This window comes from Desmodus rotundus, chromosome 7, assembly GCF_022682495.2.
Source record: "Desmodus rotundus isolate HL8 chromosome 7, HLdesRot8A.1, whole genome shotgun sequence".
Taxonomy (NCBI): Eukaryota; Metazoa; Chordata; class Mammalia; order Chiroptera; family Phyllostomidae; genus Desmodus; species Desmodus rotundus.
The window spans coordinates 105,846,227-105,872,583 of NC_071393.1; the positions used below are offsets into that span (position 1 = coordinate 105,846,227).

At 35.8% G+C, this 26,357-nt stretch overlaps 1 protein-coding gene across 1 annotated transcript in view; it reads right to left on the reverse strand.

The window, feature by feature from the left end:
- Positions 1 to 26,357, reverse strand: part of C7H14orf39 (chromosome 7 C14orf39 homolog) — a 52,199-nt gene that overhangs the window by 15,166 nt on the left and 10,676 nt on the right. The window contains exons 6-13 of the mRNA XM_053928974.1: positions 21,959 to 22,146; positions 21,816 to 21,858; positions 20,039 to 20,159; positions 18,697 to 18,788; positions 16,971 to 17,104; positions 16,141 to 16,217; positions 11,900 to 11,985; positions 11,527 to 11,585 (exon numbers count right to left, since the gene is read on the reverse strand). Coding sequence (XP_053784949.1) covers positions 11,527 to 11,585; positions 11,900 to 11,985; positions 16,141 to 16,217; positions 16,971 to 17,104; positions 18,697 to 18,788; positions 20,039 to 20,159; positions 21,816 to 21,858; positions 21,959 to 22,146 — 800 coding nt within the window. The remainder of the gene's footprint in view (positions 1 to 11,526; positions 11,586 to 11,899; positions 11,986 to 16,140; positions 16,218 to 16,970; positions 17,105 to 18,696; positions 18,789 to 20,038; positions 20,160 to 21,815; positions 21,859 to 21,958; positions 22,147 to 26,357) is intronic.

The window sequence follows — 26,357 nt, forward strand, 5'->3', positions numbered from 1 at the left end:
AACCTATATGAGCAGATTAAGGAACAAAATTATAAAGAGAACACCAATATAACCATCATCCAGATAAGAAATAGAAAATTATGAATATTCCAAAGGCCCTATATTCTTCATATCCTCTTCCTTGTATGTAACCACTATCCTGACTTCTGTATATTCATTTCCTTGATTTACTTTTTATATCACCTAAGCATTAGAGTTTACTTTTCCTGTTTTAAAATATTACATGATGAAATAATATGTTCTTTATCTTGTTTTGTTTAGCATATGCTTGTGAGATTCCTCTGTATTGTTATACAGACATAGTTGCTTACTTTTACTGATGTGTAAAGTATCCCATTATCCAAACACAACATATCTATCCATTCTACTGTAAATGGGCATTTGATGTGTTTCTGCTTTGAGTCTATTACAAACAATATTACAAATATTCTTTTACCTATATACTTTCATGTATGTGTTTGTATTTCTCTAGGTATATATCTAGGAGTAGAATTACAAGGTACTGGGTATGTGTATCTTCCATTTTACCAGCTGTTAAGCTATTTTCAAAATTTAGTTTCCAAACTGTTACCAATTTTTGTTGTGGCAACTGGCCATCCTCAGCTACCCCAGGCAATCGTTCAATTTTCACCATACAAAATTATTAGCTCCAATTATAATTTGGGTGTGCTTTCAATATATGGTCACTTATAAATGGCAGTTCCTACAGAGTTCCTATTGCTCTACATTCTCATCAACACTTAGTACTGTCAGACTTTCCGAATTTTACTAATATGGTAGATATGTAATGAATCTCATTGTGGTTTTATTTTCCTGATTTCCTTAGCAATTTTTCAGATGTTTACCTACCACAAAAGATTCTCTATTTGAAGTGCCTATATGTGTATTTTGCACGTATTTCCAGTTGCATTGTCTTTTTCTTCTTGGTTAGTAGAAGTTCCTTACACATTTTTTTAAACTAGGCTTCTGCAAGTTCTAAATCATCTTGCCTTCCATTCTTTTTATAGTGTCTTTTGATGACTTGGTGACTTAACTTTCATTCTTTTTAAAAAAAAATACATTTTTATTGCCCTGGTTGGTGTGGCTGAGTGGATTGAGCACTGGCCTGCAAACCGAAAAGTCATAGGTTCAATTCCTAGTGAAGGCACATACATGCCTGGGTCAGAGGCTAGGTCCCCAGTTGGGGGCGTGTGACAGGCAACTGATCAATGTATCTCTCACATACTGATGTTTCTCTCCCTATCTCCCTCCCTTCCACCTCTCTAAAAAAAAGTAAAAATCTTAAAAAATATATATTATGCTATTACAGTTGTCCCATGTTTTTCTCTTTATTCTCCTCCACCCTGCACATGCCCTTGCACCAGCATTCCCCCATGTTAGTTCATGTCCATGGGTCGTACATGTAAGTTCTATGGCTTCCCCATTTCCCATACTATTCTTAACCTCCCCGTCTCTATTTTGTGCTTAATTAATAAGCCATTTAAGCTTATTCCCTGCACCTTTCCCCCCAACTCCCTCCCCACTAATAACCCTCCATGTGATCTCCATTTCTGTGATTCTGTTCCTGTTCTAGTTTTTTGCTTAGTTTGTTTTTGCTTTTGTTTTTAGGTTCAGTTGTTGATAGTTGTGTTCGTCATTTTACTGTTCATGTTTTTGATCACCTTATTTTTCTTAGATAAATCCCTTTAACATTTCATATAATAAGGGCTGGGTGATGATGAATTCCTTTAACTTGACCTTATCTGGGAAGCACTTTATCTGCTCTTCAATTCCAAATGATAGCTTTGCTGGATAGAGTAGTCTGGGCTGTAAGTCCTTACCTTTCATGAATTCGAATATTTTTTTCCAGCCCCTTCTTGCCTGCAAGGATTTGTTTGAGAAATCAGCTAATAGTCTTATGGAAACTCCTTTGTAGGTAACTGTGTCTTTTTTCTTGCTGCTTTTAAGATTCTCTCCTTATCTTTCATCTTGGGTAATGTAATTATGATGTGCCTTGGTGTGTGATTCCTTGGGTCCAACTTCTGTGGGACTCTCTGAGCTTCCTGGACTTCATGGAAGTCTATTTCCTTTGCCAGATTTGGGAAGTTCTCCTTAATTATTTTTTCAAGTAAGTTTTCACTTTCTTGCTCTTCCTCTTTTCCTTCTGGCACCCCAATGATTCAGGTGTTAGAATGTTTAACATTGTCCTGGAGGTTCCTAAGCCTCTCATTTTTTTGAATTCTTGCTTCTTCACTCTGTCGTGGCTGAATGTTTATTTCTTCCTTCTGATCCAAACCATTTACTTGAGTCCCAGTTTCTTTCTCTTCACTGTTGGTTCCCTGTACATTTTGCTTTATTTCATTTTGCATAGCCTTCACTTCTTTATTTTGCAACCATACCCAACCATTCTGTGAGCATCCTGATTACCAGTGTTTTGAACTGTGCATCTGATAGGTTGGCTATCTCTTCATCACTTACTCGTATTTTTTCTGGTGCTTTAATCTGTTCTTTCATTTGGGCATTTTTTTTTTTTTTGTCTCAGCACACCTGTTACATAGAACGGGGTGGAGCCTTAGGCATTCGCCAGGATTGGGCAACCCACGTTGCTTTCTTGTGGTGCTGTATGTAGAAGAGGGGTCCAAGAGGGAACAATGCTGCTTGCTTGGGTTTCAGTTGGCTTTCAGTCACTTCCTCTGCTACCCACAAGCAAATTTGATCCTTCTGGTGCTGATTCCCGGGTAGGTGGGTTTGTGTACGTTCTAGGACCCTGTGGGCCTCTCCAGTGAACTCTCCTGTGAGGCTGGGAGTTTCCCCTACCACCATAACCCCCCCAGATTTTTACAGTCAGAGATTTTGAGGCTTTATTTCCCCACGCTGGAACCCTGGGTTGCACGGTCTGTCATACTCCCCAATTGTTCCTTCCTGTTTAACTGTATGCAAATGTGGGACCACCTGGTCCACCAGCCACCACCTTGCCCATTCTGGGCCTCCAGCTGCCACCTTGCCATGAGTCCTCTCCGCCCCAGCTTCCCGTCTCTGCCCCGCCTACCAATCTGGATGATTGTTTCTTCTTTAACTCCTTGGATGTCAGACTTCCATAAAGTTCAATTTTCTGGCAGTTCTGGGGGTTTTTTTTTGTTTTTAAATTTGTTGTTGTCCTTCTTTTGGTTGTGCAAGGAGGCAAAGTGTATCTACCTATGCCACCATCTTGGCTGGAAGTCTCCAGCTTCCATTCTTTTTATGTGTCTTTTGAGGAATAGAAATTCTGAGTCTTAACACAGCCAAACTTATTAAACTTTCTTCAAAAATATGCTTGGAAATTATTGAACAGAGCCTTTTTTTCTTCCAAGATAACTATATGCCTTCTTGGGTATGAAGCCTCACCATATGTACTCAATGGAAGCTAGGACTATACCAGATATATGCATTCCCCCACATAAGTGTATGAGCAGTGTATCGTTTCTAGAGATTAGCCATTCCTTCCTTGTCTAACACTCTCAGTTTGGCATATATAGAGGATTACAAATATGTGGAACAGATCACCTATATAGACAAGATATATTTCTGTATTCTAGAATAAAGCAGGAAGGATATCCATCTACATAAAATAAGCATATTGTATTGGTTGAGTCCTATATTAAGAGTGGGAGAGACAGTATATGACCATTCTGAATATGCATGTATTTACAGAATTTTACTGCCTAGTATAAAACTTCAAAATAAAGTTAGTAATCCACATGCTATTGACAAGAAGTGAAGACTTATATAGCTATGAGTGGAATAATTATTATGCTACCGGGCTACCAAAATATGTATATATGTGTATGATATATTTAAAATATATACACAGACAGAGAGACAGAGAATGAGTTAGCACTTTCAAGAGTGTGTCAAATTTCCAACAGCACCCTGGCTGGTGTGGCTCAGTGGTTGAGTGACGGCCTGCAAAATCAAAGGGCTGCTGGTTTGATTCCCAGTCTGGGGCACATGCTGCCTGGGTTGTGGGCCAGGTCCCCAGTAGGGGACATGAGAGAAGCAACCACACATTGATGTTTTTTTCTCTCTCTTTCTCCCTCCCTTCCCCTCTCTAAAAATAAATAAATAAAATCTTAAAAAAAAATTCCAACAGCTAGTTGTTTCTAGGATAATAAACTTAATATATATCCTATGACCTTCCTATGATTTTATTCCAAGATAATAATCCAAGATAATAAAAGATTTATGTAAAAGAATATAGTAGCATTATTTTAATAATAATAAAAAACTGGAAATAACAAAATATTCAAAGAGAATGGCTAAATAAGTTATAGTATATTCATATAATGGTATATTATATAGTCATTAGAAATAAATTCTAGGGAGGGGGAAGATGGCGGCAACATAGGTGGGAGTGGAATCCACTTCCCCTCAACACCAGGGAAATACCTAGCTGATCTGAGGAGCAGAGCGAACAGCCAACAGTATTCCAGCATATACGAAGATCAGAGACCAAAGATAGAGGACATTGAAAGATCTGACGGTAAGAAGAGTGCTCAAGGACAATAAGGTCCCTGGGACCCGGGAACGCGCGGTACAAGGGCGGCAGAAGCGCCAGCCCTGGCGCAGGGGCTGCTGCAGGAGTCTTGGGAGAGGGCCAGGCTGCGCTGTGAGCAGCCAGGTGCTTGATTGGACCAGGGGAGCTTGAAAAGGAGGAATTTCTCAAAAAGAAAAAGAAAATAGAGACACTCAGGGGCTAGTTAGAGAACTCTCGGTAGTAGCCGAGGCCCCTGGCGCCCCTCCCCCCTCTGCCCCTGGACTGCGAGCGGGGGGATAAACAGCACCAGAGTCACGGCGCTCACCTGAGGTCCAGTAGTGCACAGATTAGCGAACAGGGCCCATACATGAAACCCCGGAGGGGCGCCCACACCTGAAACCTCCGAGATCTTTTGGAGCTGAGGCTAGCTGCTCCACCCACAGGCCCAAAACCTCGGAACCGAGTGCCGCGTGATTCAGTCCCAGGGTGGCCCCGCCCGCCCGAGAGACTCAAGCCCAAGGCGGCTGGATCGGGCCCCCAAGCATAGAGCCTCTGGCTCAGCGGGTTGCACGCTCACCAAGCGCAGGGCCGGCTGGGTGCACGTTTTCCAAGCACAAAGCTGCTGGCGAGTGTCCTAACCCCAAGGCGGCTGAACCCGCTGCCTGCGCGCCAGCGTCCCAAGCCCGGGCAGCTTGATTGGTCGGCAGGCTGCGCGCTCAGGGCACAAATAGCGTCACAAACCCAAAGCGGCTGGATTCCCCTGCTGCGCGCGCACGTGTCCCAAGCCAAAGCAGCTGGAGCCGCGCTTGCAGGTCCCAAGAACAAAGCTGCTGGATTGGCTGATCAACGGCCTGATTGACTGCCAGGGACCACACCTACAAAACAGCGAAGAGAGTGACCTAGGAAGGGAGAAAAGTGAAACCAATCCTTCCAACCACCCCCTCCCATTGCACAGACAGGACACCAGCAGAAATAACCTGACCGGTTTAAAGCCAACAGAAGATTTTTTTTTTCCTTTTTCTTTTTTTTCCTTTCCCCCTGAATTCCTTCTTCCTCGCTTTTTTTTTTTCATTCCTTCTTCCTCCCATCCTTTACCATTTTTATGTCTTCTTCCTGCCTTCTTTTATCTATTTCTATGTTTTAATTTTTGTTAAAATTCCTTCTTATCTTGCCTCCGATCTTTCTTTATTCCTTCTTCCCTCCTTCCTTCCTTTCCTCCTTTCCTATTTCCTTTTTCCCTCCTTCCCATCTTTGTTTTGTTTTTTTTTTGTGTGTGTGTGTGTGTTTTTGTTTGTTTGTTTTTTTCCTTTTCTTTCTCCCCGCCTTTCTCTTTTTCCCACAGGTGAGACAACAAAACCTGGAGTGCTGAAAAGACTAGAGTTAGACCGTGTTAAACACATAAATGTCAGCTCAAGACCAGTGAGCACAGGAGAGTAAGGAGACAGCACCACTGAATCCCATTGGCATTCTACCATAGAAGTTCATATCATAAACCCAAGGAGTCAGAACAAAGCAATTTAAGAAGCAGAGGCCAACAAGAAGAGCCTCACAAACAATGGGAAGACAAAGAAACAATTCCCAAATGAAAGGAAAGGAGGAAGTCTCAGAAAGAATACTAACCGAAAAAGAGGCAAGTCAACTATCAGATACTGAGTTCAAAGCAATGGTCATCAGGAAGCTCACTGAGCTCTCTGAGCGCAAAGAGAACTACCAGAAACTACAAGGAAACTACAATGAATTCACTGCAAACTATATCAACATGAAAAAGGAAATAGAAAATATCAACAAGAGCCAAGAGGAAATGAAGAATACAATTTCTGAATTGAAGAACACAGTAGAAGGAATTAAAAGCAGACTTGATGAAGCAGAGGATCGGATCAGCGAGCTGGAGGACAAAGTAGAAAAAAACACCCAGAAGGAGCAAGAAAAGGAAAAGAGGCTCAGAAAGAATGAAGAGACAATAAGGGAAATGCAGGACAACATGAAACGTAACAATATCCGTATAATAGGAATACCAGAAGGAGAAGAAGAAGAGCAAGGGATAGAAAACCTGTTTGAAAAAGTAATGATGGAAAATTTCCCTAATCTGAGGAGAGAAAAAGTCACCCAAATCCAGGAATCACAGAGAGTCCCAAACAAGAGGAACCCAAAGGGACCCACTGCAAGACACATCATAATTAAAATGGCAAATTTCCAAGACAAAGAGAGGATCTTAAAGGCAGCAAGGGAGAAAAAGGAAGTAACATACAAGGGAGCCCCAATAAGGTTAGCAACAGACTTCTCAATGGAAACGCTCCAAGCCAGAAGAGAATGGCAAAAAATATTCCAAGTACTGAGAACCAGAGGCCTGCAACCAAGACTACTTTACCCAGCAAGGCTCTCAATCAAGATAGAAGACCAAATAAAGAGTTTCCCAGACAAAAGAAGTCTAAAAGAATACAGCTCCACCAAACCAGCTCTGCAAGAGATGCTAAAGGGACTGCTTTAAGGAAAGGAAGGAAAAGAGAAAGACAGAGGAACACATGTAGGAAATAATGGCAACGAATAACTACCTATCGATAATAACCTTAAACGTAAATGGATTAAATCAAAAGACATAGAACAGCTGAATGGATAAGAAAACATGACCCACACATATGCTGCCTACAAGAAACCCATCTCAGGACAAAAGACTTACACAGACTGAAAGTGAAGGGCTGGAAACAAATTTTCCAAGCAAACGGACAGGAAAAAAAAGCAGGGGTAGCAATACTCATATCAGACAAAATAGACTTCCAAAGAAGGGCCATAAAGAGAGACCCAGAAGGTCACTTCATAATACTCAAAGGAAGAATCCACCAAGAAGACATAAACATTATAAATATATATGCACCCAACATAGGAGCACCCAAATACATAAAGAAAATCTTGGAGGATTTCAAGAAAGATATTGACAGCAACACAATTATAGTAGGGGATTTTAACACCCCACTATCAAAAATGGACAGGTCTTCCAAACAAAAGATCAACAAAGATATTGTGTCACTTAACAATACCCTAGAGGAAATGGACTTAACTGATATATACAGAGCTTTTCATCCCAAAGAAGCAAAATACACATTCTTTTCAAGTGTCCATGGAACTTTTTCAAAGATAGACCACATGATAGGACACAAAGCAAGCCTCAACAAATTCAAGAAAATTGAAATCATATCAAGCATCTTCTCTGACCACAAGGGTCTGAAACTAGAAACCAACGCCAAGGGTAAAAACCCAAAACACTCAAAATCATGGAGACTGAATAGCATGCTATTAAACAATGAATGGGTCAAGAATGAGATTAGGGAAGAAATCAAAAACTTCCTGGAAACAAATGAAAACGAACTCACAACAACCCAAAACCTATGGGACACAGCAAAGGCAGTCCTGAGAGGGAAGTTCATAGCAATACAGGCCTACCTTAAGAAGTTAGAAACAGTTCACACAAACAACCTAACCCTATGCCTACAAGAACTGGAGGAACAACAACAAAGACAGCCCAGAGCAAGCAGAAGGAAGGAAATAACCAAGATCAGAGCAGAACTAAATGACATAGAGACTAAAAGCACAATTGTAAGGATCAATGAATCCAGAAGCTGGTTCTTTGAAAAGATAAACAAAATCGACAAGCCTTTAAGTAGGCTTATCAAGAAGAAAAGAGAGAGGATCCAAATAAACAGAATTAGAAATGAAAGTGGAGAGATTACAACTGATACCACAGAAATACAAAGGATCGTAAGAAATTACTATGAAGACCTGTATGCTAAGAAATTTGAAAACCTAGATGAAATGGACACATTTCTAGAAAAATATAATCTTCCAAAACTGACTGAAGAAGCAGAAAACCTGAACAGACCAATATCAGCAAAGGAAATTGAAGCAGTCATCAAGAAACTCCCATCACACAAAAGCCCTGGACCAGATGGTTTCACAGGAGATTTCTACAAAGCATTTAAGGAAGAACTAACCCCTATCCTTCACAGAATATTCGAAAAAATCCAAACTGATGGAGGACTCCCAAACTCTTTTTATGAAGCCAACATCATCCTAATCCCAAAACCAGATAAAGACACAACGAAGAAAGAAAACTTCAGGCCAGTATCGCTGATGAACATAGACGCTAAAATTCTCAACAAAATATTAGCAAACCGCATCCAGCAATATATTAAAAAGATCATCCACCATGACCAAGTGGGATTCATCCCAGGGATGCAAGGATGGTACAATATTCGCAAATCAATAAACATAATACATCACATCAACAACAGCAAAGACAAAAATCACATGATCATATCAATAGATGCGGAAAAAGCGTTCGATAAGATACAGCATCCATTTCTGATAAAAACACTCAGCAAAGTGGGAATAAAGGGAGCAGTCCTCAACATAATTAAGGCCATATATGAGAGACCTACAGCCAACATCACACTCAATGGACAAAAACTTAGAGCTTTCCCACTAAGATCAGGAACTAGACAAGGATGCCCTCTCTCACCACTCCTATTCAACTTAGTATTGGAAGTCCTAGCCACAGCAATCAGACAAGAAAAAGCAATAAAAGGCATCCAAATTGGAAAGGAGGAAATGAAACTGTCACTGTTTGCAGACGACATGATAGTGTACATGGAAAACCCTATAGACTCCACTCAAAAACTACTCGACCTAATAAATGAATTTGGCAAAATAGCTGGATACAGAGTCAATACCCAGAAATCAAAGGCATTCCTGTACACCAACAACGAAACTGCAGAAACAGAAATCAGGAAAAAAATCCCATTCGATATAGCAACAAGAAAAATAAAGTACCTAGGAATAAACCTAACCAAGGAGGTAAAAGACCTGTACTCAGAAAACTACACAACACTGAAGAAAGAAATTAAGGAAGATACAAACAAATGGAAGCATGTACCATGTTCATGGATTGGAAGAATTAACATCATCAAAATGGCGATACTACCCAAAGCAATTTATAGATTCAATGCAATCCCTATTAGAGTACCCATGACATATTTCACAGATATAGAACAAACATTGCAGAAATTCATATGGAACCATAAACGACCTCGAATAGCAGCAGCAATTTTGAGAAAGAAGAACAAAGCAGGAGGGATCACAATACCTGATATCAAACTGCATTACAAGGCCACTGTAATCAAAACAGCCTGGTACTGGCATAAAAACAGGCACATAGACCAATGGAACAGAATAGAGAGCCCAGAAATAAACTCAAATCTATATGATCAATTAATATTTGACAAAGGAGGCAGGAGCATAAAATGGAGCAAAAACAGCCTCTTCAACAGATGGTGTTAGGAGATCTGGACAACTACATGCAAAAAAATGAAACTCGATCACCAACTTACGCCATACACGAAAATAAACTCAAGATGGATAAAAGACTTAAATATAAGCCGTAACACCATAAAAGTCCTTGAGGAAAACATTGGCAGGAAAATCTCAGACATTCCACGCAGCAACATCCTCACAGACACATCCCCTAAAGCAAGGGACATAAAGGAAAGAATAAACAAATGGGACCTCATCAAAATAAAAAGCTTCTGCATGGCTAAAGAAAACAGCACCAAATTACAAAGAGAACCAACAGTATGGGAAAACATATTTGCCAATGATACCTCAGACAAGGGCCTGATCTCCAAAATATATAAAGAACTCACACGACTCCACTCCAGGAAGACAAACAACCCAATTAAAAAATGAGCAAAGGACTTGAACAGACACTTCTCCAAGGAAGACATACAGAGGGCCCAGAGACATATGAAAAGATGCTCAGCATCACTAGCCATCAGAGAGATGCAAATTAAAACCACAATGAGGTATCATCTCACACCAGTCAGAATGGCCAACATAAACAAATCCACAAACAAATGTTGGAGAGGATGTGGAGAAAAGGGAACCCTCGTGCACTGTTGGTGGGAATGCAGACTGGTGAGGCCACTGTGGAAAACAATATGGAATTTCCTCAGAAAACTAAAAATGGAACTGCCCTTTGACCCAGTAATTCCGCTGCTGGGATTATACCCTAAGAACACTGAAACACCAATCCAAAAGAATCTGTGCACCCCAATGTTCATAGCAGCACAATTTACAATAGCTAAGTACTGGAAGCAACTGAAGTGCCCATCAGCAAACGAGTGGATCCAAAAACTATGGTATATTTACACAATGGAATTCTACGCAGCAGAGAGAAAGGAGGAGCTTATACCCTTTGCAACAGCATGGATGAAACTGGAGAGCATTATGCTAAGTGAAATAAGCCAGGAAGTGAGGGACAAATACCATATGATCTCACCTTTAACTGGAACATAAGCAATAGAAGGAAAAAGCAAACAAAATATAACCAGAGACATTGAAGTTAAGAACAATCTAACAATAGCCAGGGCGGGGGTGGGGGGTGGGGGCGGGGACAGTGGGTAGAGGGGATTACAGGAACTACTATAAAGGACACATGGACAAAACCAAAGGGGAGGGTGGAGAGGGGGGAGGGAGGTGGGTTCACATGGGGTGGGGTGGAGGGATGGGGAGAAAAGGCATACAACTGTAATTGAATAACAATAAAAAAAAAAGAAAAAAAATTAATGAAAATAAATAAATAAATAAATAAATTCTATTGAACAGTATGGAAAAATATCCTCAACAACAGTATATCGAGCAGGAAGAAAAGGATACAAAATACATACATAGCATGCTTCAAATTTGCAGAGGAAATGTAAAAGAACAAAACATACACATGCATAAGAAAAAAGTCAAGAACATACACGGGTATGTGTAAAGTTGGTTATGGCTGGGTAGTGTTATTTTATGTTTTTCTATGTTTTCCAAATTTTCTACAATGAAATGCATTTGCTTTATATTTAAGAAAGCATATATTTAAAAACCTGGCATGCATGGTCAGTTAACTAGAGATGCAAACAATCGAAATAATTTATTTGAGTAGTATAAAAACCTGATATAATTTGTTACTTACAAGTCTTAGAAAAAATATAAACGGCAAATACCTGTGTTTCTTTTTTCAAACCATTGATTGAAATCTGATTGTTTCTGTGGGGTTAACAATCTAAAACACAATAAATATCATTTTTATATTATTTGTTCAGTTGATAAATTATTTTAGAAATTAAAGCACTTTCTTATTTTTATTTAATTTTTATTATTTATTATTGTTCAGTTATAGTTGTCCTGCCTTTTTCCCCATTCCTCACCCTTACCTTTCCCCCCCCCATTACCACAGTCAATCCTGCCCCATTGTTCGTGCCCATGAGTCCTCTATTCATGTCCCTTTGCATGCCCCTCCTCCTTCTTTCCCTCGTTATCCCCCTCCTTTCTCCCCTCTGGTAACTGTCAGTTTGTTTTCTTAGTTTTAAAAGTTACCTGAACTGCATAAAATTCTGTGAACTTTTAATAGCCGTAATATGTGAACATTTTGAATGGATATTCATAGCAGAGTCATTAAATACCTGAAGAAAAGAAATTAGGCATTAGAAATGGCTACAAAAAAAATGTTTTGGCTTGCCTACTCAGAGCTCTCCAAGAGCATTGCCATCCTTGTCATCATCACCGTTGTTATCAACAACTTACAAACATTAACTGAAAACCACTACATATAAAACACTAAATGAAATACTGAGAAACAAGAAAGATATAACTCTCAAGGAATTTGATGTTTGTGACAATTATAATAACTACACTTGGTAGCATTTCTCCATTTAAGGTACACCTTTTAATATTTTATCCCATACTCATGGCTAGTCAAGTAAATCTTACCATTTTCTCAAGTGATTACCTGATATCTGTGTCTATCCTCTACAACCTCTCAAACTGAGCACAGAAAAGCAAAACATCAGGTTAAAAGATTAAAGCCTGAAACTTTCTTTTTTATACATGTAAAGAGCTAATATTTTAACTTTAAATTTTAACATTAATATTTAAACCACTGCCTTAGAAATGTTTGTATGCTCTGTTTCAAGTCTTTAATTCTCTCTGAATCAATCATTTTGAAGAGTTCCTGATTTTTCTTATTTGACCCAATGTGAAAATATCTTTAATAGAAAAGTTTATTCCATTTATTTTTGTTTAACAGCCACTGGTTAATTTTGTCATCTTGATGTGCTTTCAGATCATAGAAAAAGACCTTGTCCTTTAAGGAACACCTGTCCCTTAAAACATAAGTGTTCTTTTGATGTGTGTTTTAAATAATATACATGTTTGTATATGCCTCCTAGTATAAGTATTTGTACAAATATTTTAAATATTTGTTTATAGTAGATGCCAAGAAGTGATACTGCTGAGTAAGTGCATTTTTATTTTTAATTAGTACTGTGAATCAATCCTCCAAAGTAGTTGTACCAAATTATACTCCCTCTAGATATTAGCAAATGTTTTGATGTCTGAAAACTGATAGATGAAACAATGTCTCTCATTGGATTAATTGCATTTCCCTATATGTCTAATGTCAGCATCTTGTTTCCCTTTGACCCTTTGTCTTTTCTCTTCTGTAAACTACCTTATCTTTGGCCCATTTTTATTCTTTTTATTAATCTGTAAGAATTATTATATATTTCTTTATGTATTATACATTCTGGACACCAATCTCCTGCCCATTCCATCACTGTCTTTTAACTTTGTTAGTGTATTTTTGTCATACAGAACTTTTTTATTTTGATGTAGTCCACTAGTTAAGTTTGTCTTTTCTTGTTCCACGCTATTTTGGGATGATAAAAATGTTCTAGAATTAGACAGTGGTGATGGTTACACTGTCTTGTAAATATACTAAAAACCACAGAATCCTACTCTTTAAAATTGTGAACTTTATGATATGTGAATTATCTTAATAATAAAAGTAAAAAAAATAAACATTATAAACATTTTGATACCTGGTAGTATAGGTCTCTCTAATATTTTTTTAATTTCTTATTTTAAATCTTTATTTAAGGTCATTTATTAATCTGTTAATGTAATGAATCACACTGACACATTTTCTAATGCTAAACCATAACATTCCTTGAGAAAAATGAAGATATCTACTTTTTAGAATTAGTTTAGCTATCCTTTTTGTCATATTTATTGGTCAGTTTTGGTGAATATTTGGCAAATGAAAATTGAATTGAATTCTGTACATTAGACACAAAATTTGCAAACTGTATTATTCAGATTCTCTCATGGGTGTCCAACCCGTGGCCCATGGGCCACATGCAGCCCAGGATGGCTATGAATGTGACCCAACACAAAATCATAAATTTACTTAAAACCTTTTTTTTCTCATCAGTTTTCGTTAGTGTATTTAATGTGTAGCCCAAAACAACTCTTCCTCCAGTTTGGCCCAGAGATGCCGAAAGGGTGGATACCTCTGCATATCCTTACTTATTTTTTATCTTACTTCATTTTTTTCCAGTGTAAGAAACTGCCCGTTGTCTTTCCTACTCAAAATCTACTCTCTGTGTTCTGATTTAAAAAAACAAAAACAAAAACAGAACCACCTATGTTTCTCAATCTTTCCCCAGATGGAGGTTGCCATATGAGTAAGTTCTGGCCAATGAAACATTATCCTAATTGTTTAAAGAGCTTCCAGGAAAAATCTTTTAAAATGGGACTGGATCAGCTAGCCTTTCTCCTCTTTTTTCCTGCAAGGAAAAGTTGAAATGGTCGAGCTTCTGACCATTATGTGACCTTGAGGCAAAAGCTTAGCAGTTAAGGATAGCAGGAAAAGAAAACATAGATGGAGCCTGAGAAATAATGAAATTGTGGAGATGGTGCTATCACCCTGATCAGTGTTCCTGAGTCACTTTAGAATTTAACGGCGGGCAAGAGAAAAATAAATGTTATCTTGTTTAACATTATTATTTCATGGTTTGGTCTTATCATTGTCTCACATACAGCCAAACTCAACCCCTAAACTCAGTCAGTACTTTTTTTTTGATAGAGTTAACCTGTTTTAACTGTGGATTCAAATGTTTCTTTGAAATTCTATCAATTTTTGCTTTATAAATTTCAAAACTATAATTTGGTGCATCAATGTTATGACTTCTTGGTGAATTATTCTTTTTAAGAATATGAAATATATTTATCCTTTCTAACTTTTTTAAAATTTTGAACCCTATTTTATATGGCGTTGTTACATCTGCTTTGGTTTTGTTTGCTTTGCCTGATGTATAGTTTCCATCCTTTTATTTTCAGCCTTCATTTGTCAAGTTGTTTCAGCTGTTCTGTTTTAATAGCATATAGCTGTATTTCATTTATATATTCCACTGAAGCACTTACGTCACATTTTTATTACTAATTTGTTCAGAACTATTTTTGGTACCTATTTGTTTTCTATTTAAAATGCTTTCTAGCTGTTCTATTTTTCCCCATTCCTGCCTTCTGTTGGACTAATTTTTCTTTGTTTCATCTTTTGTTCTGTTTTAAAACCTACACGCTCCATTTCTCTACTGTTGGTTACCCTTAAATGTTTAACATTTATGCATAATTTTACATTCTACCAACAATACAGAGTTAACCAGTATTTGTATCTTTTCCTTAATTCCATCCCCTATCCAAAAAGAACTTGAGTAAACTTGTTTCCCTCATTTATGTTCCCACCTTCATCCCATATTGATATCTGGAATTTTAGTATCAGATTTTTAAGCTTTTATCATTAATACATATTTATAATTAAAAAGTTCCTCTAATTACTTTGAGTAATAGTAGTAATTCCACTATTCTATATCTGTGTGTACTAATTATGAGTTAGTGGAAAACAACTACATGTTTCATTGAGTTTCCCTCTGGACTATTTTCAGCAACAATGAAGGAATAGAGATGTGCCAACCATAAGCTAGCTTTCTGGCTGGTATGCTCCTTATTTTTCATACAAATCAACAACCATCCTGAGTACCATCTCTAACCCAAGCTCCTATACTCACTGCTTTCACGTGGAGACAGTCATGCCATTGTTGATGTCCGGCCAAAAGCAGAAGGATTATGAGATGAACAGGTGTTAACTAAACTAATGACCACTGAGGTAACCCAATCAATTGACCTATTCATTGCTCTCAGGCCTATAACTTCTATAAGAGTATTTTCTTATGCAAGGCCTGGGCCACAATTTCCCTCTTCAATCCAATCTTGCTTTCCTACTTCAGAAATGTCTCAGTTTTTGGTCTACTAGGTACAGGTCTTGGTATTCTAAAATATCTTTTCTATTACTTTCTACTATCTTTTCTATTATTAGTACATGAGAAGGCTACAGTGTATGCTCAGGCTGCCATGATGAAACTCAAGTTTTATTAGACCCTGAAGTTGTACTAACAGCTGATTTAATATACAGGGTCCAGCACAAATAATGCCCCTTTATTACACAATCATAAGCATGTAATTCTGTAACATAACAATATCACACTCAAGGACACCTTATGACATTTTAGGTGAAATATTCAAATTAAAACTAAAAAATTGTTACACCCAAATTACCACTCTACCAACCACATTCAAGCAGGCGTTACTTCTGCCAGACCCTGTATTTATAACACACAGTCAGACAGACATACACACAGTATGCCCAAAATGTAATACATTCATTACCTCATTTAATGCAAGCAAGTATTTAAGTTATATTATTAAAAAGAAATACCTACCTGTACCTTGTTTTCTTTTTGTTTGAAGTCAACATTGGGAAGCTTTGACTGCTTCACAAAACTGTCTTCTTTTTTATCTAGGTTTTAAATTGTACAACTTCAAATAAATTCCAGAGAGAGAATCAAATATCATACCCAAAATTTAACCCTACCTTGTAATTTAAAAAATCAAGTCACATGAATACTTAATTTAAAATACAGAATTAAGAAATTATTACACAAATCTTAATTCCTCACTATATAATAGCTATTACAATAACTATGACTGTAAAATGAAAACCAGCTAGCAAAACTACATCTTTATAATGGGGAACCAAATACAGTGTGATATTAATGACTAGGGGGCAAAATAGCAAATGTACTTAATCTAATACAAAGTAGTTCATCTAATCTGCACATCTATTGAATGAATCGTGAATCAAATATTTCAGTGAATAAGTCACAAAAATCATTAACACAAGTCTGCTACCTACTTTTAATCATATATATTATAAAACAACTTCTCAAATGAAAAATACATAATTAATTATACTTAACTTCTTTTTCAAAGAGAAAAAAGTTAAGTATAAAAGGCATAAATTTTGGGGTGGGGTGGAGGGATGGGGAGAAAAGGCATACAACTGTAATTGAATAACAATAAAAATTTAAATTAAAAAAAAGGCATAAATTGTTTGCTCTCAAAAAAAATCAAAGTAGTACTTTTCTAAGTCTATATGTCTCTACTATTGTTTGTTTTGGTTACACCAAATGATAACTAAAATTACTTCTTCTATTTCTTCTTGGTTTCAAATAAAACCAAATTTTTGAAAATAAATATTTAGATACTGTACCTATAACTCTTGGTTCTGAAGATAAAACATTTATTGGTCTGACTAATTTATGGTATTCATTTGGAAGAAGTAATTGACTTTTCTGAGAGGTTTTATTCAATATAAGTACATGTTGTTCATCTTTTTCAAAAATTCTAAAGAGAAGAGTGAATTACATTAAGTATTAGTGAAGTAAGACATTAACATATATTGACAGAAGACGACTTGACTTTGCGTGGTGAACACACAATACAGTATACAGATGAGGTATTATAGAACTGTACACCTGAAACCTGTATAATAAATATCATTAACCAATGTCATCCCAATAAATTTAATAAAATTTTTAAAAAGAAATTAACATACATTAAAACTAGAAGAGATATTTAGATACTATGTAGTTAAGCCTCCTTATTTCACAGATAAAACTGAATTTCAGAGAATTTAACAGGTCTACCCAATATTATTAAATTATTAATGGTGTCACAGCTAAAACACCCCTCTCCTGGTTAAGTCCAGTGCTGTCCTCAGTATACCACACTCTAGTCTTAAAAATATAAGCATATTTTTAAAAACTTTCTAAATGTGCAAAAAATATTTTAAATGAAAATTTTATCTACAAATAGCATGCTTTAGATTTTGGAATACTTCAAACTTTAGAAAGATTTATTTAGAAATAAATTGACTAGCATCAATATGGAAACCATTAAAGCAATATTACAATCATAAACAAGTCTCTTAAGTTTTTTACTGGAAAAATAATTTCATTGAATTTTTCCTAAGTTAAATAAACAATTTAATTATTAAAGGTTAAATAATTTAAATAAGTATATTATTTGATAATAGTAACTTTCAAAATCTTAATTTACTTAATATAGATTAAGTAAAAATTACTAGTTATGTAAGTTCCTCTCAATATAGACAATTTTTATAATATTAAAAATTTGTCAATAAAGTGAAGTTTTGTACATTTACCTATTTTTCTAATCAATTTGATTAACAAAATTAAAGACATATTACCATGAATGTGAGACAAGAAAGTAATAGTTCCAAGAAAGCAGGATCAGGGAAATTAACTTGAGAGAGAAATGGGTCAAAAAATCAGGATAAGAGCAATTGAGCCTGAGGAAAAGAATTTAAGAAGAATGACAAAAGGATGGAGGCAAAAGAGAACAATAGAAAGTTTATCAGAAACAGCAACAGTAATACATTATTTTTCTATCACACAGTACCAGACAAAATCAATCTTTTTTAAAAAAAATGCCTCCACCACTGACATCTGTTTTATCAACATTAGAATGAGTGACAAGGAAACATATGATGCCACAATTCAGTAGCATTTTGGCTCATCTTCCCTCTCTGTGACAGGTCAAACTAGTGACAAGGTAATAAAAAGACAAGTACATTGCTACGCCCACCATTGTTCTTATTGGTAACTCACCATGAAAGACTGAATGAAATATACAACTGACAGGTTACAAAAAAGTGAATATGCTGCTGTTACCCTATTTCTCTCTATAAATTATGCTTGGGCTTACTAAACAACAAGCAAATCTGAAAACCAGTCTCTAATATTTAAAAATATAAATTAATATTTTTCATAAGAAATGAACAGAATATAGCCTGCATAAGAGAATATGTATATGATACTGTGTAAATGTTAGTGGTTTGGAATAAAATATAGAATAAAATCGTTAGATGAAGAATATTTGTTCACATAAAATCCCATTTTAAAGTTTACCTATACCTTTCTTTCAATTCCTTTCTTTTTTCTGTAATTTTAGTTTTTTCTTCCAGAGTTTCTGAAAGATTCTTAGTTTCATAAAGTCTTCCAATCTGCTAAAAAGAAAAAGGATAAAGCAAAAACAACTACCTGCAAAGTATTAAGGAACATATGCTTTATCTTAACTAATATGATTGTTCTACATAATCATGAGATTTATATTTTTGATAGTATTAGCTTTTGTTTGGTGAAAGTTGCTAAAACAAAGTAAAGTTAACATAAAGCCTACTCCTTTAACTTTTCCTTACAACTCCATTAGCAAACCTAGATTTCAATGAACTGCCACCTTCTTTTTTAAAAAGGACAGTCAGAAGCAGCCTTCCTGACATAGAGACATAGTTACCATATATTAATACTTTAAAGGAAGTCAAATGCACTTTCTTGGCATTACTGGGAATGATAAATTAGCATCTTTAACACAATTTTTCAGAAAATTTAGAAAATTAGCTATTAAATTATTCTCAAGATCTGGGAAATTTTGGACTTTGATGGGTGCTCATACCTGTCAATGAAAGCCACATTTCAATTAATAGCACTAAAAATGTATTCAAGAAAATATGCAGCATTAATCTTAAAAGCTAAACTAGTTCTAGCCCTAGCTTAACTGGAGAGCATTGCGCTAAGTGAAATAAGCCAGTGATGAAAGACAAATACCAAATGATCTCACCTGTAAGTGGAACCTAATCAAAAAACAAACAAATGAGCAACATACAATCAGAGACTTGGAAATAAAGAATAAACTGACAGTGACCAGGGGTGGGGGGGCAAGGGGGATAATAGAGGAAAGAAGGGGAAGGGGCAATCAAGAACATGAATAGAGGACTTATGGGCAAGGATAATGGGGGAGACTGATTGTGGGAGTGAGGGGGGCAGGGTAGGGGTCAGCAATGGGGAAAAGGAGGGACAACTATAACTGAACAACAATAAATGAATAATGATTATAGTCATAAATTTTCAAAATTAAGTTCTTTAAACTATTTACTGTCTTGTTCTCTTTTTTTTTTTTGAGAACATCTGTAGCTCTTTTAATGCCTTTAAATTCCTGTTATTAATGTCTTATTTTTTCATCATGGACTCTTGTGACCTCTTCTTCAGTCCACAAAGAAAGTTAAACAAGTCCCCAAAATCCAGAGTTGAATATACTCAATACCTACATTTTGGCTCCAAAGGCAATCAGAGGCAGATTATTATAGGCCTTTGTCCATATTTAGGCTCTTTAGAAATAGCTCTTCTAAGACTGTCAAGTAACATACTATTACACGAATACATTAATACATATATTAGAGACATATAACAAAATATATACCTGGTTTAAATAATTAATTTCTATTTCCACTTCATCTACTTCTTTCTTCAATTCACATGAAATTTTAGAAAAATTGTTGGCATGTCTAAGAATATCTTGCGTTTTACATCTCAAATTAACCCTTATATGTTAAGGAACTATGTTATGCAAATTAATATAATGACTTTATATATATGTTCCACTAATAACCAATATTAATAATAGTTTCTAAAAACAGAAGTTAGAATATAAACATCTGGCAACTGACAATTTATTGTTTACCTATGTAATATAATACATTGAGCTTAAAAATAACATTCCATTCAAAATACTTAAGATTTTTTCTTTCAGTTAAATATTTTTACAGGGTGTTTTGGTGCTTCTGTTTTGTTTTTTTTTACCTATTCATTATGTCATTTAGCATGACTAATAATATATAACCAATTCAAGTCCAAATTTAACTTCTTGTGTTTCTATTATTTATTTTTTCCAAAGTCAACATTAAAAATCTACCCTTTTTTTTTGCTCTGTGAGGTTCATCAGTGTACCCCACATAATTCAGAAGAGAGCTAGATATTCTATCTGGACTTTCTGCCTGAACTGAATTTATACCCAATTTCAAGTGGAGGATTTCTTAGCTGTTACTAGACATCCTGCATGGTTATTAGCTACTACAATTTCTGAAGTTGCTCTACAATCCATTTAAAGGATTTAAACAGAAAATTTAAAAATAAATAGGATAGTGAACAAGAACTTCACAGAAAATCTGTCAGACCTTTTTCTATTCTGCCTTAAAATATGATTTATGTACTAGAAATAAAATTTCAGATGAACATTATAATGCTATGCTGTTACCAAAAGTATCAATAAACACTTAAATCCTCTCCCTACCTCCATCACCTCTTGTTTGCCATGCATTCATGCATCTCATCCCATCCTACATCCAACTCCCTAAACCACTGCTGTACCTTTTGCATCTACCAACCTCCGCCCCTTCCCACTGAGAAGTTAAAACACAAATGGGCAGCAAATGAACAACTAAGAACATAATAAGTTAAAATACAAACATGGAGAGAACAAGCAGCAAAGAAGTAAAAGGAATTTAGGATGAAGCAGGATGAAGAAAAGTAGAATGCAGGGATAAAGAAGCTTAGTACAAACAGTGGAGTTATAATCTGATCGGAAAGCACATGAAGGATTGTGGAAATTGGAAGAGGATTAAAGTTGCAAGTTCATCACTAGGGAAGATCTTGACAAACAAATGAGACTTAGACCAATTAAAAATTACTTAAGCATCTAATATAATACCACTGTATCAGAATTCCTTGCTTATACATCTGTCTCTTCTACTAAAAGCTCTTTGCAAGAACGCTCTGTATCTTGTTGAGTATCACCTGGCACAAGACAGGTATCCAATGACTTTCTATAGATGAATGCATAATTGTGATTCACCTCTTTATCACCTTCTATCCTAACAAATAATAATCAGCTGATTTAATTGGAATTCTTTCTTTGATAAGACAGGGCAAGATGACTTTTTCATTGGTTTGGTTGCTAAGATATGCCACTTAAAGCCAAATACATACACCACTTTATTCTCATTAAATTTGCCTGCTTCTGATCACATGCACATATATTAAAACTAATCCCAGATGAACTTTAAAGTAAACTCCAAAGTATTTTAGTTAAACAAAAAACAAATCCATGTGATTCTTACAGGAGAAACACAATAACAATTAAAATACAGAAATAATACTTATTTAATAAAAATTCTAAGTAGGAATACTGTTGTGGATACATATGTAATGTCCATTTAATAAGTGATGGAAAGGGAGCAGGCACTGAAAAACAAAATCATATTTTAGAATGAGTCATCATATTCTTTATATTTCATTACAAAGATACTACTGTTAAAATAATATATAATAAAAATGTTAATACCTAGAAATTCCATAAAAAGAGTTTCATTCAGTTTTAGTTGTTCAGTACATGCCAAAACTCTCTTTTGAATTTCTTCATGTTCTCTTTTCTTCTCATAATATTCACGTGAAAGAGGTGTTTCTAAGTATTTTAGTTTGTATTGCTTCAAAACATCTTTATACTGACATATGTAACCATGGTACATTTTTCTGTTAAAATTTTAAAAAATGATATCATTATCACAACAGTATATCTAAAAAAACTTTCTAAATATCACTTGTTAAAAGTCTGCTAAATTAACCTAAAACACAAGTGAAATATCTACTTATCCCTGCTTCCCTCAATACTGTTTGCCCTTCAAACTTTCCTCAATTCCATCACTTTCCAACTTATACTTTTTCTCTTACTACCTTAGTTATTTCACTACTTTATTCTCTTCAATTTAAATTCCACTCCTACCACTGTGATGAAACTATCCTTCCCGAGATAACCAAAGATCTAATTCATCCAATTCAGTGATCTTTTTTTAAAAGGTTCTCTTCCCAACTGACATTGTAGAACCTAGTTCTTTTGATCGCTTCTTGAATTTCTATCTTCCCTGAATTCTGAGTCTCTATTCTCTCCAGTTCAGCTACCTCTATAATTATGCTTTTTAAAGTACATTTTATTGATTAGGCTATTAAAGTTGTCCCATTTTTAACTATGCTTTTTAAATCTTCAATTACCTATGCCAAAATTGTTACATAAAGTCATGCTCTATGTGTTACAAATCTAGGTTCACATCATTCTTGTATACTCCAAAACTAATTTAGAAAGAAAATTTCAGCACTGTTTGGAGAAACACCTCCATTCCAACTCAGGTAGATGTGGGTGGTCATCTATTTAGGTACAAGTCTTGAGTGAGACTGTTAATTCTTGCAAAAGGATATTAATTCCTCCTTCTCATTTGACCTTTGCTTGATCTAAAGTAGGGGTTCAGTTACTTGACCTATGGGCCAAATTTAACCTGCCCCCTGTTTTTGTAATGCCCATTAGCTAAAAATGTTTTTTACATTTTTAAATGACTGGAAAAAATCTGAAGAAGAATATAGTATTTCATGACACATTAAAGTTATATGAAATTCAAACTCTAATGTCCATCAAGTTTTATTGGAACACAGTCATTCATTATATTGTCTAAAGTTGTTCTTCTACCACAACAGCAGAATTCAGTAGTTACAACAGAGACTCACAAAGCCTAAAACATCCACTATCTGGCCCTTTACAATAAAGTTTACTAATCCTGATCTATATTACTGAAAATGTTCGATCCAGGTTCATTATAGAGTATATTCTTGGATCCTCTTTTAACCCAATTCTTATCAAATATTTAGTTTCAAGAAATAACAGTCATAGAAAATATTCTAAAAATATATAATCCTCATGTCCCTCAAAATTTTATAAATTTTCTAAATCAAGCCATACTATATGGGGGAATTTCTTAAAAAGATACTATAATGATTATTTCACCTCATCATATGAGAAAAGAACAAGTATTCATAAATTGCTTGTATAGTAAGAAGAAAAGTAAGGATAATGGCCTTATACTGGGTAGCAGGTCTGAATCTTAAGAATGTTATAATTTCTTAATATTACTGAATTCTTTTCCTTTAACAAAATAAAGAAGTTCAGCCCCAAACAAGATCTTATTCCTCTAAATGCACATTTGCTAATTAAGTGCTCATCGAGGGAAATGGTCCAGAAAGGAGGAAAATACCAATAAGAAAACTGAGTCTGAGTCACTGGTTTCTGATGAGAGTAGCATATCACATCTATCCTATTCATATTATTTCTTCATGTCCACTCTTCTAACATACTCTATACAGGAACTTTGACAGAGACCAGCATAGCCAAGTCATGATTCAAGAAGAGTCATTACTATCTCATCTGCTGCCAACAATACTAGTCTCTGTGAATGCCTGGAACGGGGATGGGAGGTTAGGAGAAACAGGAGCTGGCGCCTCTACTTCTTTCATTACCAATGATACCAATAAATAGACTCTTTTCCTTTTATAAATGCCTGGCATTAAGTCACCAATTCAATTAACCCATGTGGCTTATTTAAGAAAGAAAAAGATAGCTATTTTCACTTTAACAAACAGCTCTGGCAAACTAAGAGAAGTCATCCACAACAAACACTATCATAAAAGTACGTATTTGGACTAATTTGTGTTAGACCCTGACACAATCATTTTAATAATTTTTATAACTAAGGCTTGCACTGAGAGATATTATCAGAAGTAATACTAAATATTTTGTTTATTTTGGGGAAGATATTGAAGACATTGATTACCACATTGCAGAATTTCCCCTTTATGAGAACTGAGGGGAGAGATTTCTTTCAACTCTTAGTACACTCCCCCCTAGAAAAAAATCTGCTTAACCTAAACAATTGAACTATTTTTTAAATGAATACTCTGAATTCCAAACTGATCGAATTTCCATAATGCCTTGATTACCACTAGGAATTTCAAAACCTAATTTATGCCTATTATCTAACAAATAGGTAAAACCATGTAGTATAAATTTCTATCTTGACAAAAGTCTCCATCTTTCTAAATTATCCTTACTTCCCTGTAGCCTTGATTTTTATATTGAGTTTTCTTTTAACACTATGGTACTATTTACACAAATTATCTCAAATCCTTTTTGGATTGAACCAAGGTCTATATAATAGTCTTCTTTACTAATTCCACCCTCTGCCTATTCCTTGATCAAGTATGACAGCTTTCTCTTATTTTTATTCTATACATTTCCCTGGGCAATCTCATTTATTTTCATGATTGCAAATGCTAATGAAGTCCAAATCGATACCTTCAATCTCTACCTTCTTTTAAGACCCATCTTTGAATAACAGGGTACTGCACTCCAGATTGAGTATGTGTTTTTAATTAAAGTATAAACTAGGAATGATATAAGCAAGCTGGCAGAACAAAAGGTCTCTCATGCATATCACCCCCCAACAATAATTTGGCATTCATCCATGGAAAAAAGTGCCTTTCAGGGAGTTTTGGGATTCAGGTAGGAAACCATGAAATCTGGTGCAGTCTAAGACTGAGGAGAGGCAGGCTCACATCCTGATGTCTAACTTACTGATTATTGTCCTAGCTACCAACCTAGAAATGGCTCCACACTCTTGAGAACTCAGCTACAGCCCCATTTGGTTTTGGGTCTGTCACCAGTACCATATACCAAGGGACCTAGGAGGAGTCATACCAGCCAGTGTTTCAGGTATGGAGACACTGGTGCCAGCTGTGGGCCCTGAAGTGGCCCATGAACCAGCTTTAGTCCCTTCATGGTTACAGTCCAAAAGTCCCTGGAGGTACACCTGCCTAATTCAGTCAGACTGTAGGTTCTATATGGGTCCTGAAACTGGGCTCCAGCCCATCCCCGCCACAATCACCAAAAAGTCCCGCTGGCACAGGGACCCAGCAACAGTGACTCTGAAGATCCTTAAGAGCCTAAACTTGGTTCTGGTCCCCTCACAGCCAAAGTTTGTCAGCACTAGTGCGAGTCCAGGGTCCCTGCAGGAGACACTCCCGTCTGCACCCCCCATAGATCTTGAAAGCTCCTATACTTGGCTCTAAGCCCCTCACAGCCAAAGGCTGCTTGCAGACCTGCCACCCCAAGGACCCAGAAGGAGATTGGGATCACATATTCAAAGTGCTGAAAGTGGGGGGGAAAAAAAGGCTAATCAAGAATACTATACCTAGCAAAACTGTCCTGAAATGAAGAGATAATGACCTTCTCAAACAGACAAAAGGAAAGTGAGTTCATCACCACGACACCTGCTCTACAAGAAATACTAAAATGAGTTTTTCAACTTGAAATCAAGGACACTAAATAACAACATGGAAACATAAAAATACAAAATTCAATGGTAAAAGTGAATGTAAAGTCAAATTCAGAATACCACAATACTGTAATGGTACTGTGTAAATCACTTTTATGTATAATATAAAAATTTTAAAATACATTAAGGTGTTATCTACAATAATTAATGGATACATGATATAAAAAGATGTACAGTATGAAATCAATAGCATAAAATGTGGGGGGAGGAGAAGTAAAAGTGTAGTTTTTGTATGCAATTGATGGTAAGTTATTATCAGCTTACAACAGTCTATTATTTCTGTAAGATGTTCATGGTATCCACACACAAAACTCTATAGTAGATACACAAAAGAGAAAGAGTAAGGAATTAAAAGTATACCACTACAAAAAATAAATCACAAAGGAATACAGCAAGAGATGAGGAAATAAATGAACTGAAAAAAAACGCTCAGAAAACAATTAATAAAATGGCAATAGTAAATCTTTACCTATTGATAACACATAGACTCAATTCAAAAGACAGAGAAGGATGGATTTAATGGATTTA